Raw genomic sequence first — 12,620 nt, 5'->3', positions numbered from 1 at the left:
ATAAATATTTAGGAAAAGTAGTTTTCAGAATGTTACCTTTCCCTGCCTCAAACTCATGGAGGGTAATTTGCATTAGCCTGTCTGCAGCTGCCCCTGTCAGTGCTTGGCTTTGATGGTGTGTGAAAACAGCTTCCACAGCAGAGACAATTGCTTGGGCTTCATGATAGGACAGGCTGGGAGTGAGGTGTGGGAAACCTGTCAGCCCATGAAGAGCAGCTGGGAGAGATCAGGATTTAAACTTACTTCAAAGGGACACAGGTGAGATCTATCTATTTACAATCAAGTATAAGGGGAAGCCTAAAGAAACAAGCCTTTGATGGTTAGGCACTCTGTAGCCAATTGGGCATCAATCTAGAGGGAAGAGAAGCTGGTCTGAGTACCATTTTTGAGTAGCTGAGGAGGAGGGGACTTCTCGTTTACCTAAGCAGACTAATTGGTGGGCCTTTCAGGGACAGAAGGCTTGTGCCATCTTGGATTTCCCTTAGAATAGTGAGCTCCAAGATTTGATTTGAAGTACGGTAAAGGATGCGCTATGAAAGTAGGAAAGTTGCCCCAGGGAACCTTATCACCATTGGTTATTGAGTGACTAGGGGTGCCCCCCCACTCACTGGCTAGTGAAAGTTACAAACCTGGCACCTCACCATGTAGCTGAACCATAGTTTGCTATGGTGGATACTCTCTGCCGCGGCCAAACTTCTCCTACGGCCTGATAGAGTAAAGGGTGTCAGAGAATTGGCTATATGTTCACCCACATAATTTAAATAGGTGGACATAAAGCTGTTTTTGCTGCCCTTCAAACCCTAGTGAAAAGGGGTAAAAAAAACTTAAAATGTTTCAAACCCACCATGGGAGAGAATGACTCGAAAGGAGCATATAAAAAAAGAAAATCCTGCTTTTTGATTTTCTTTAAAAAAAATGTTTGATGGATGCCTCCATCAAGTTGACGGAACCATGCGTCAAACTTACAAATGCATTGACAGGAATTGCCATAATGGAGGATCATACTAATGGTTTAGAGATACCGGTGCAGAAGGGCAGAACTGTATGCCCCTTGTTTCTCCAAAATTGAAGGGTCAGATGTAATTTTAACTAATGAGTACATCGCAGAATGAATTAAGGAATAGGAATGAGTTAAGACAGGACGGATACACTACCTGTCACTACTTTCTATCGTTTCACTTTAACTCTAATTTTAGCAAGTTCTGCCACAGAATTTTAAAGAGCACAATTTGATGGCATGCACGTAAATCAGTCAAGGTATGTTTCCAAAAGGGCATATTTCTATGTTGTATGTTCCCCTTCTGAACTATGTTGTTTGTCCCCACAGATTTAAAGCCTTTCAGAAATCCTGAAGGCTACATAAGAACCGCAAGTTTACGCGGTCCTTGACTCCACAGGTTAGGGTGCGCCTTAGCGAGCGCATACCGCCGTGGTAGTAGTTTTTTGGTCCTGACGAATGCTTCACTGAATATGCATAGAAGAAGAAACATGTTGACCATTTGTTTCTCTGCACACTAGGATGTAACTGGTCTACTTAAAACTAGCCTTTACACATCCGACGCACTTGTTTTTAATAGTGCCCAGTTTTCCACCATTAAAATTGTTTTGGGATTAAACTGTGGTATTTTTTAAAAATAATCAGCCTTTTGCACTACTCACGACTTGCACTCATGTCACAATAACCTGCTCCGCTGTAATCAGGCGTTGAAGCACACAAGGGAGGCACTCAGCCTCTCTGGTGGGAACCCAATGATGCAACATGTCACAGACTAGGTTGGAGAGTGAGGGTTCTTTTTAAAACAAAGTGAGCTTTCTTGCTCGCCCTTTCCCATGTTGCATACACTCTTTTGTTGTTTATTTATTAATGGTTTAGAAATGACAGCCGGCTTGGAAGTCATTTATAAATTTGGCTGGCGGGGACTCCGTTAGGGCAACAGAGTAATATACTCCATAGCTCTGACGGAAGTAACCTACCCGCCAAATAAGAAAACAGGCTCTCATTCTGAAATCCCCAAAAAATTAGGGCTTAGAAACATTTTGGATTTCGAGGATTCTGGAGGAATGGGACCAACCACCCAAGTCAATTCACTCAAGGTACAGATTTGTTGGCCAAGGGAGCCAGGCTGGCCCCACTCAAAGCTTTTTGTTACCTAAAAACCCTCTGGGCAAACCTATTCAACTTCGGTGTGACGTTCTTGACACAGCCTGCTGCCTTGTTCCATTGATGGAATACTAGCTCCAAAAAAACTGAATAAATACGAAGGTAGAATTCTTGACTCAGTGAAGCGCCAAAAGCAACCCCGAAATGTGTCTGTCTCCTCTCTGAGCTTTTCGTGCCAAAACCAATGGCATTAGCAGGTCCTGGCTCAACTTTAATCTAACTTTGAAGGAACTTCACCAGATGCAGCCTGCTGCCTTACCCCGCTGGTAGATTCTCACTTCCAATTCATAGATTAAGTCAGAAGAACAAAACTTTGGGATTAACCTGCTTGGCATATTCAACCAGCACTCCAACACAGATGGACTGAAAGCATGCCTAGGTCAAGGTCATATGAGAAGAGCACTTTTTGGTCCAGCTAACTGGATTTTTGCTGTTTTGGTGTCCTTTTGTTGAGTACATTTGTCTCCATTTCTTTATAAATTGAAGTGGGATTTTTAGTTTGTTATGTTTTTTGACTTTTTGATTGCTTTGGTACTTCTAAATGCTTCCCATGGTATTTAGACCGAATATCAAAAACACAAATATTGTGTGACAAAATATTGTGTCAAAAATATAGAGGACAATAGTTTCTATAGGTATGTAAGCTTTTAGTATACATAACCCCACATATAAGTACCTTGAGGATATACCTGTGCTCAAGGTATTCGGATGTAGAGTTAAGAATAGAAAAAAGCTGTACTTAACTATTTGCACTTAATTTCTCAATATTTTGGTCCTCAATATTTTTGAGATGATATTCTGTCCGCACGATATTTGTTTTTTCGATAATCTGTCAGGGATCTGCATTCCACATGTTCTCTAAGTTAAGCCTGTCTATTCAGTGCCACTGCTACCAGGGGTTGAACTAATGTTTAAATAATTGAAACCTTTGCCTGGCTCTAGCAGGTTAGTGACTTTATTGCTGGTTGTAGACTACCATCCACCCCAATTAATAATTCACTGTATTACACCATGACAACGAGATAGCGGGACTTTTTGTCTAGAAACGAAACAAATAGCCATGAGATGCAAGAGGGTTTCTTCCTGCACGTCAACAAAGACTTTGGCTGCAGCCAATGGTTGCATCTGGCAGCTGGCGACGGCTCCTCCAGCTCAAAATCTGCAGTTGTTGCACCTCGAAAAAGTCAGTGCTTCTTCTCAATCAAACTTTAAATGAGGTCCATAGTTCTAGGATACTTCATTGATGATTACATCTGCTCTTTTAAAGATCCACAAAACATAACATTGCATAGTATAACATAATACAGCATAGAGCTAATGACATAACACAACAAGGTTTTTGTGTCTCAGTAAAGGCACAGATTTAATCCAACATTTAAAGTGTGCCCTCCCAGAGGGGTCATCTGGAGACAACTTGAATTACTGGGATGAGTGTAAGGGTCAAGTATTGAACATATTTGCAAATATGTTTTTACAGTACAGTTATAGATAACAATGTGTGGCACAGTAGAACAATGACATGTATCTAGCAGCCCATTCCATTTCAGGGATGGAGAGTAACTGAGCAGTTGACTGGGAATTGACTGGACACACAAGGTGGCATAATTAACACATTTGTGTTTAGTTCATTAACAGCTGCTGGAACACCATGGTCATTTAACAACTCAACTTTCTTAGCAACAACAGTTAGATGTGACGAGGACTGAACATTGTACACAGTACACCCACTAACACTCGAATGGGCATACGCTAGGTTCCAAAAATAAAGGAGCTGTAGTTGGCACCTTCCCTTGTGGAATCACTGGCAGCAGTGGGCATGAAAGACTGTACTTTGTCCCTTTATAATGCCTCATTTCCAGCACTTTTTGAAGGATGTGTGTGGCTGGATCTTGAGCTTCTGGGGGCACAACAGTTTCCTGAATGCCCGCTTGAAGCTGTAGTGGCAAAGCGGGTACAGAATAGGGTTAACAGCTGAGTTCACCCAAAGAAGCCAGAAGGAGACCTCGTACCAGTAGTCGGGCACACAGTGGTCCTGGCAGGCGGCCCTGATGATCATGAGCAGCGTGTACGGTGCCCAGCAGAGCCCAAAGATGCAGACAATCACGGCCAGAGACTTAGCCACTTTCCTGTCTCGAGAGAGACGGAATCGGTGGGCAATGTTCTGCGACATCAGCTTCATCTTCTTCTCTAGGGAGGGTGTTGAGGCTGTAGGGGTTTTGCAGATCCTGTTGAGGGACCTAGTCTTGCCCTTACATGGCACAGTGCTGCCCCCTATGGATATCAGTGATGCCCTCTTGGGGGATGATGCCGGCGGCGGCGAGGCCTCTTCAGAATCATGGAGGTCCACTGACTTCCTCTGCTTCTGATGCAAGGATGTCAAAACCCTTACAGAGCTAGGCTTTGAGTCGGGAATGCCCCTAGCATCATCGGTAAAGGACGGGCTCCGGATCTCATGGGGATGATCCGACCGGCCACGGGCGCGCCTTTGGATGTTTAGGTAGATGCTCAAGTTGAAGAAAGTAACACTCAGGAAAGGTGTGAAGAACTCAAGGGTGGAAGCGGTGATGAGGAAGTACCAATTGTAGTAGAATTCTGCAAAGCATTCTCCATCCGGTATGATACTGTGTCCCACAATGTACTCCCAACTGATGATGGCTGGACCATAGAGGAGAAAGGCCAGAACCCACACCATTGTCATCTTCAGCACTGCGCTCCTGCTGTTGCCCTGCTGGGCTCTATAGGCCACCTACAAAAACAAGCACATAGTAAAACATTATCTTATGATCATGGAACTGATCCAAAAATCCGGTGCTTCCTTGATAAGGATAAATTATAATTCCTAAAAATTATGTCAATAATAATTCACAATTGTGATGGCCTGTGGCAGGATGGACCATGAATTTAGATGCAGTTAAGCATGCCCAAAACATTGATCATAGATTTCATGGGTATTTGGGGAAAATAAATTTACATTAAGAAATGATATTAATATTTATACAACTTGTTCTTGCAACTGTTGTGCAAAGGAAGACAAGGTGTATTTTGCACTGCTAACACCTGAGTCGGTTGCCACCTGCATTGGATCAAGTTGCTGCTCCCATTGCGGTGTACTATCCTCAACCAAGACAGATATGAAAGCTGTTATTGCAACAAAAATAATGAATTTGCTCTCTTCCTCCCAGACTATTTTATCACAAATTAATATCAGAGTAACTATTATATTGTTATCTTTTTTTAGTTAGAAAACATAATAACAGTACAGATCTGACACATAGTAAGGGAAGTATTCTGCTTCAGCACTGGCAGGACCATGATTCTAGTAAAAGGAATTGTGGGGCTGTGCAAGCAAATGAGACTCACTCTGTGTGGTGGGGAGGGGAAATAGTTTTCAGGTCTCACCCACTTTAAGGTCACACTAGGCCTCAAGACACATCCTCTGTGCTGTGGAGGACCTCATCAGTATTTGACACAACATGATATCTTGCAGGTTCAGGTTCTTCATCCTTTACATTTATTGTGATGAATGAGAGTTGAATGGTGATGAATGAAAATGGTAGTTTTTATAGTATTTTATTGTGGTTTAGCTTATTTGTGTTCTGAGTCCCAAAGGGAACCCGGAAAGAGATTAAGGCTTAGATGTAGGTAATTTTATTTTACCACTTCAAAAAATACCGAATTTTACCGATTCAGTATTTAAGAAGTGGTAAAATAGAGGGTTGGGATGTAGGTATTACAGAATCGGTAAATACCGAATCGTTAAGATTCAGTATTTACCGATTCTGTAAATACCGATTCGGTAATGCCCATTGATTCCTATGGGCATTGAAGCCCATAGGAATCAATGGGCAATACCGAATCGGTATTTACCGATTCGGTAAATACCGATTCCAGCAAGGGTGCAGGGGGTGTCACTTTGACACCCTCTAGCACCCCAAATACAGGCATGTGTGCCATGTGGCACACAGACATGCCCTAAGGGCATGCCTGTCTGTCACATGGCATAGAGGTGCATGCACACATGTGCATGCACACCTGGATTCGGTATTTTACCACCCAATTGGATTGGGTGGTAAAATACCGAATCTGAAAGGCCTTTGGGACTCAGAAGAGTCCCACCTACATCTAGAAGTTACCGAATCGGTAAAAATACTGATTCGGTATTTTACCGATTCGGTAAATTTATCAAATCGGTAAAATTGGCCCCCTACATCCCAAACACCCATTTACCGGTTGGTAACGGCCAAAATCGGCCGTTACCGGCCGGTAAATGGCCACCTACATCAGGCCCATAGATGGGTTTGAAACGCGTCAACTGTTTTTTTCATCACCAAACAAGTTTTTTACATATGCAGCACTACTGTACTCATTATCAATTATTTTGATTTGCCACTGTTGTCTAGGAGCTCAGTAGGGCCACTGTTTGCTGTGGCCTTTGTAGATCATTATATTATTGTATTACAATGTTAGTCCCAAGGGTAATTTTTTCTAAATAAGGTCATACTGTAACAGAACCGGAGTTTGAATATTTATTTGTAATGTGTTATTTGTTTTTAGTATTGTCTATGTGATTAGTCTCTTTTTTCCAAACAGGGAATCAGCAAAAGGTTTGATGTAGGAAGATAACCATCTTTCCTGCTTTCATGAACAAGCTGAGTTGGAAAAGTAAACAATATTTACCACAGTTGTTGCATTTTTCTAACTGGGGTCCATTTTTTCAATGTTTGGTGGTTTCATCCAAATTGTAGTTTTTGGTAGAAACAGGTTTGAAAATCATGGATGAATCCAGAAAGTTATACATTTCTGAAAACTAGACCATATTTTAAAACAGTAATAACAATTATAGTAACAATATTTATTGTAACTATTTTAAAGTTAATACTATTAAATTCAATGATATTTTCAAAAAACTATATGATATACAACATAAATTATACTCTTACCTTAGATAGTGTGTTCTATGATATTTTGGTAGTCTAAATATTTTTGACATGATAATTATGCCACCCAATATTTTTTTCCAAACATTTGGTCAGTTACTGATGTCTAGTGTGCTTTCTGCCCCACCCAATGACTGATTGGGGTAAACAACCCCTATGTGCCTCCTGGGGCGGCAGAAATATTGCTCTGCTTATACAAGGGTGGGTTATGGCCCTATGGCTTGTTGGGCCACCCCACAACTCTTGTATTTTTTTACTTTTTCCGCCTGGTGTATAGTGGCTTTCTGCTCCACCTCCCGGGTCCAGGTTTGGGGTAAACACCCTACAATCACCCACTTGGGAGGCAGAAAGACTATTCTGCCTCGGACGGGAAGCACTTCCTCATGACCAGGGGGGCTGCTTCCAACAAACATGTCCCCGGTGTCTAGTGTGATGTAACCTAGTTGTGTATTGTCCTCTTAATGTAAACTCCAAGCATGGATCCTCTAGGGAGAGACAGCTCTGGAAAGCAGACACAGTCCCATTTGTTGTGCAGCCCCTTACACATTGGTCAGTGCTTAGGGCAGAGTTATGACCCTCAGCACCGATCAAAAGTGAAAGCAGTCTGTACCATTACGGCCCTCTGCCCCTTGGTTTACCTCTCAGCTTAGAGAAGCTCGCCAAAACTGCAAGAGAGCTGAAAGAGCTTGGAGGAAAGATTACAATCCTCTCGAGAAGGTAAAATTTAAAAATCTGACCAGATCCTACCACAAGTTGTTATGGAGTGGAAAAAAATCTTATCTTGAACGTCGTATTGATGAATCAGAAAACTCTTGTAAGGAAATCTTTAAAATTGTTAAGGACTTTACTTCTCCGTCCCTAGGCACCCCCACTCAGTCGCATTCAGAACCCTGGCTGATTGAACTGGCGCACTACTTTGTAGACAAGATAACATCCATTCAAGCTTCCCTTGCTGTTTACTCTAAACAATCTAAGGCTGTTTCTCTTGGTGCCCTCTCCTCCTCACAACCTGCATCTGCTCCCACTCTCTGGGAATTTCCTCCGCTGAGTCTTGCTTCCTCATTAGATCATCTGACAGGACTGAAGTCGGGCTCACCTCTTGATCCCTGCCCGGTTTCTTGTCTCAACAAAATAGCCCCTGCGCTAAACGGCCTCATCAATTCCATCCTTAACTCCTCACTGTCTTCTGGTGTAGTTCCTCAGGCTTGGAAGAGTGCTCTCATTCTTCCACTTATAAAAAAACCAGCCCTTGATCCCATCGTTCATGCCAACTACAGGCCAATTTCTCTCCTCCCTGCTCTGGCGAAGGTGGCGGAAAGACATGTGCACAGATCAATCTCTGATTTCATCAAGGAGAACCATCTATTGCACAACACTCAATCAGGGTTTCGTGCAAATTATAGCACAGAGACCGCGTTACTTGAAGTCACTACCGCCATCAGAGAGGTTGTGGATGCTGGAGGAAAGGCCATGTTGGTCATGTTGGACTTGTCGGCGGCGTTCGACACCGTTCCCCATGATACCCTCCTAATACGACTCTGGGAATGTGGTCTTCGGGGGACGGTGTGGAACTGGCTCAAATCATTTCTAGCCAGCCGTCGGCAAACGATCTGGGCGCCACCACACTCCGCCGCTATGGCACCTCTGGAAGTAGGGGTCCCTCAGGGGTCTATTCTTAGCCCCCTGCTTTTTAACATCTTTTTGGCCACCCTTGCAGAGGTAGCGGAGTCGTTTGGCGCTCAGATCGTGTCTTACGCTGACGACACCCAGCTCTTGATCACATATGACAAGAATGAGGTGTTTGATGGGACTTGTATCAGAGGTTGCCTAGAAGCAGTATTTGATTGGTTCAGACGACACGGCTTAAAATGCAACTCCGATAAATCGGAGCTGCTTTTCTTTGGCTGCGCCACCGAACCAAATTGGAAAAGCTGGTGGCCACAAGACTTGTTTCCACCTGCAAATGCAAGTGTCAAGGCCAAAAATCTAGGTATCATTGTCGACAATGATTTAACCTTTGGGCCTCAAATATCCTGTCTCTCTGGGAAATGTTTCGGGATCCTTCGGATGCTCAGGAAATTTCTCCCCTTGATCTCTATTAACCATCGAAGGGTCATTGTTCAAGCACTTGTTGGGTCTAGATTAGACTACGCTAATGCCCTCTATCTAGGACTCCCCAAATACCTCGTGAGGAGACTTCAAGGAGTCCAAAATTCAGCTGCCCGGGCTATTTATGGGCTCCCTAGACGCGCTAGTGCCTCAGAACTGTTAAAGGAACTGCACTGGCTTCCTATAGCCAAGAGGGTCCTTTTCAAAAGTTTGACGCTGACCTTCAAAGCCCTTCATGATATAGGCCCTAACTACATGAGGAAACGTCTTGCTTTCTACAGACCTAACAGGGCCTTGCGGTCCGCCTCCTTGTCTAGAATGGTCGTTCCGACCATTAAACGCACCAGACAAGGCGGTCGCTCTTTTCATTATTTGGCTCCCTGTGCCTGGAATGAGCTGCCCCTTTCTCTCAGACAGTCCCCTAGTCTGATGTCGTTCAGAAAGGCTTTAAAAACTTGGCTTTTTACCAGATAGCCCCCGCCTTTCCTTATGTTCTGCAGTTATGTCGCCACTCCCGAAGGACTTCTTCGCCAAAGCGCCGGGACACTCCTTTTGGAGTAGCCGTTGCGCTATAGAAGAATCCGATAACATAACATAACAACATAACATTAGTTCTGTTTGCTTTCACTTTGACTTGGCTGTGATGTCAGCGCGCACTGCGCATCACAGCAAAACAAAAATAATCGAACACAAGAAGCTAGGAAAACATTTTTCTTGTGTCCCGACGTTGATTTTGATTTTGAAAAAAAAAATGTTTCTAGTGTTTACCCAGAAATATTCTCCTTCCCATTATGGTGGACTACATATTGACGTCAACTGCATTGTGAAAGTAGAGTAGTAGACGCCAATGGGTCATCCACTGCACTAAAGTAGGTAATTGGCAATCAAACAAATAACGGCTAAAGCTAATTACTATACTAACAGCAGCTAAGCGCAGCTACTACATCATCAACATAGAAACTATTAGATCAATGCGTTCATAGAATAAGATGCCAAACCAATTACCACCTGTCCACCCTCCGGCCAAAAGAACTTGTCTGACCGCCAAACACTTAAAACCAAGACTGGAATCTGAGGTAATTATGGTTTCTAGTGCATCACTTGTAGTTCAAATTAATTAAGTTACTCAAGGAGATTTTTTACATAATGCCCTACACATGAAGTACTTTCCCTGCAGTAGAATTCCCTCAAAGGGTACAAGCTAGTCTTGTCTTAGTACTTTGCCAAGTAGACCATGCCACCATTTTTTATCTCAATCCCCTTTCTACATGCTTCACAAGCTACAGACAATTCATAATGCAGATGCAAGATAATTCTTTAATCTTCCTATCATGGCACACATCATACCAATATTTAGTCATTGCACAGGCTGCCAGCGGGCTAGATAGATCGCTGTAAGTCAATCTACATCACACATTAAGCCATCCGGCATGCTTGAACTCTCAACCATCAGCTGAAGTATCTCACCATTCTCAAGGCTGTTGTCCGGAATCAGAACAGACGACTGATCAAGAATGGAGCTTATTCAGGCTCTAGACTGAGAAGAAAGGGCCAGTGGAACCTGAAGAGGTGAGAAACTCTAGACCACTAACTCAGTGGCTCACCCTTACACCCACCTGATGGTTATGAGTACACTTCTGGGGAGTTATTGGGAGAGACAGTATTTATGATCACTTCTGATGTGTAGCTTCTGGATGGCAGAGTGTCAAGAGTTGCTGTTGCTCTTCGCTTACAAATTTGCACTCACAATCCTTCCTTAGTTTTTATTATTTCTTACCTTTCGGTTCATTCATTTTAGAGTCCCTTTTTGACCTCCTTCCCTACACTTTACTTTTTGAGCATTTGGGTATCTATCTCTTGCTTACCTCCTCAGCAGTGGCAGCTGATACATAATGTAGGTGGCGGGGGGAGTTAAAAACAAATCACTTACCTTTCCACGGTAGCCGTCTTCCAACGTCACCTGTACTTGCTTCTCTTCCTGGAAGCACACAGGCTCCCCTAAGCCAATCATGACACTGCTGTCACCATGACAGCAGCGTAGTGATTGGTCTGAGCACCGGGGTTCAGCGCTCAGGCAGGAAATCGGAGCCTGTGCATGATCTCCACCCAGGCTGTACATTACAGCCCGGTGGAGAACATGCAAAGTGCGCATGACTGTTTGGCCGGCCTAAGAAGGCCGGCCAAACCGCCATGTGCACTTAAGTGCACATACCACTCCTCCCTCTGCTGGCTGTGATGACAGCCAAGCACCGCCCCAGAATTGGCTTCCGCAAGGAAAAGTAAAATTATAATACCAACGAGTTGTTGTCATTTTATTTTTTCCATTTTTACACTACTGAAAATCAATGGGGCGACGCTCCTCCGCCACAGCGGAGGAGCCACCACTGCTCCTCAGCTCCTGACCAATCTGGTTTGAGGTGGCATCTTGGAGTCCTCATCTGGTATTGGCCTGCTTAAGAGCTCAACACAGTAATATCTGCTGCCGAAACCGGTAAGCCTCATATTGATTCTATACCATATGAGTTCACTCAAGGTAGTGTTCTTCTTATACTTCACTCTGTCTCCCCTTCAGCCAGTTCATTGACCCCTCATGCTTCAAGTACCCAGACAGTGTTGTTCTGTCCCACTCTTGGGTCAAATTCATTCTGAAAAATTAGATCCAGCTCAGGGTTTCTCTCTCACTTCTCTTCACTGTTTTCCCCAAATTCTTACCACTGGTCAGCAAACTATCTTTTTAACATGCTAAGGTGTTCACAGACATCAGCAGCTTTCAGCGGGTTTAAACATAAGGAACAGCTTGACCCACTCTTGACTATTCAACTCTTTAGAAAGACTCAAACAGCTGGAAGCCCCTTCCCATTCATTACAGGTAAGATCTGGAGTGGATTCCCTTTAAAGTAGGAATCATTCACAACCACTGAATTTTGAAGAGTATGGAAGCTGTGGTTCTTCCCCTCATGTAACTGTATTTGAAGACCAGTCCTGTAAACAAGGAAGGAAAAGCGGGGAGGCATCCGCATGTGCAACTGCTTCTATTCTCCCCCTTTTCAACAATACCTCCTGATTAAACGCATCTACCAGTTCACTGCACCATTATTATGTCTCCAAACCTCATGCACCACAATCAGAACAGGTCATAAAAGCCAAACCACAATCCACTTCCTGCCAAGAATGCACTACAAAAGGGCACCAGAAACCCATTGTAAATCGCAGCACGTATCAGCCTCATCAGAGCGTAAGAAGTACTACTTAATTTCTACAATGTAGTACATCTAAAACCAAACAACATACTTCATCAACGGAGCCTATTGATATCACAACAGCTAAACCCAACTAACACTATTCAGAAGCCAGACTGCTAAACACAACAGCTTCACATTCAACACCTAAACCCCACCACGTTTCCACAATTG

General features: G+C 43.5%; 1 protein-coding gene across 1 annotated transcript in view; it reads right to left on the bottom strand.

The window, feature by feature from the left end:
* Window positions 1-3,497: 3,497 nt before the first annotated feature.
* Window positions 3,498-12,620, bottom strand: part of HRH3 (histamine receptor H3) — a 30,515-nt gene continuing 21,392 nt past the window's right edge. The window contains exon 3 of the mRNA XM_086929073.1: window positions 3,498-4,907. Within this exon, the coding sequence (XP_086785199.1) occupies window positions 4,011-4,907 (897 nt within the window). The 3' untranslated portion in view covers window positions 3,498-4,010. The remainder of the gene's footprint in view (window positions 4,908-12,620) is intronic.

The sequence above is a fragment of the Lissotriton vulgaris genome, chromosome 7 (genome assembly GCF_964263255.1).
Source record: "Lissotriton vulgaris chromosome 7, aLisVul1.2, whole genome shotgun sequence".
NCBI classification, from domain to species: Eukaryota; Metazoa; Chordata; class Amphibia; order Caudata; family Salamandridae; genus Lissotriton; species Lissotriton vulgaris.
This window is presented reverse-complemented; position numbering and strand designations above follow the sequence as displayed.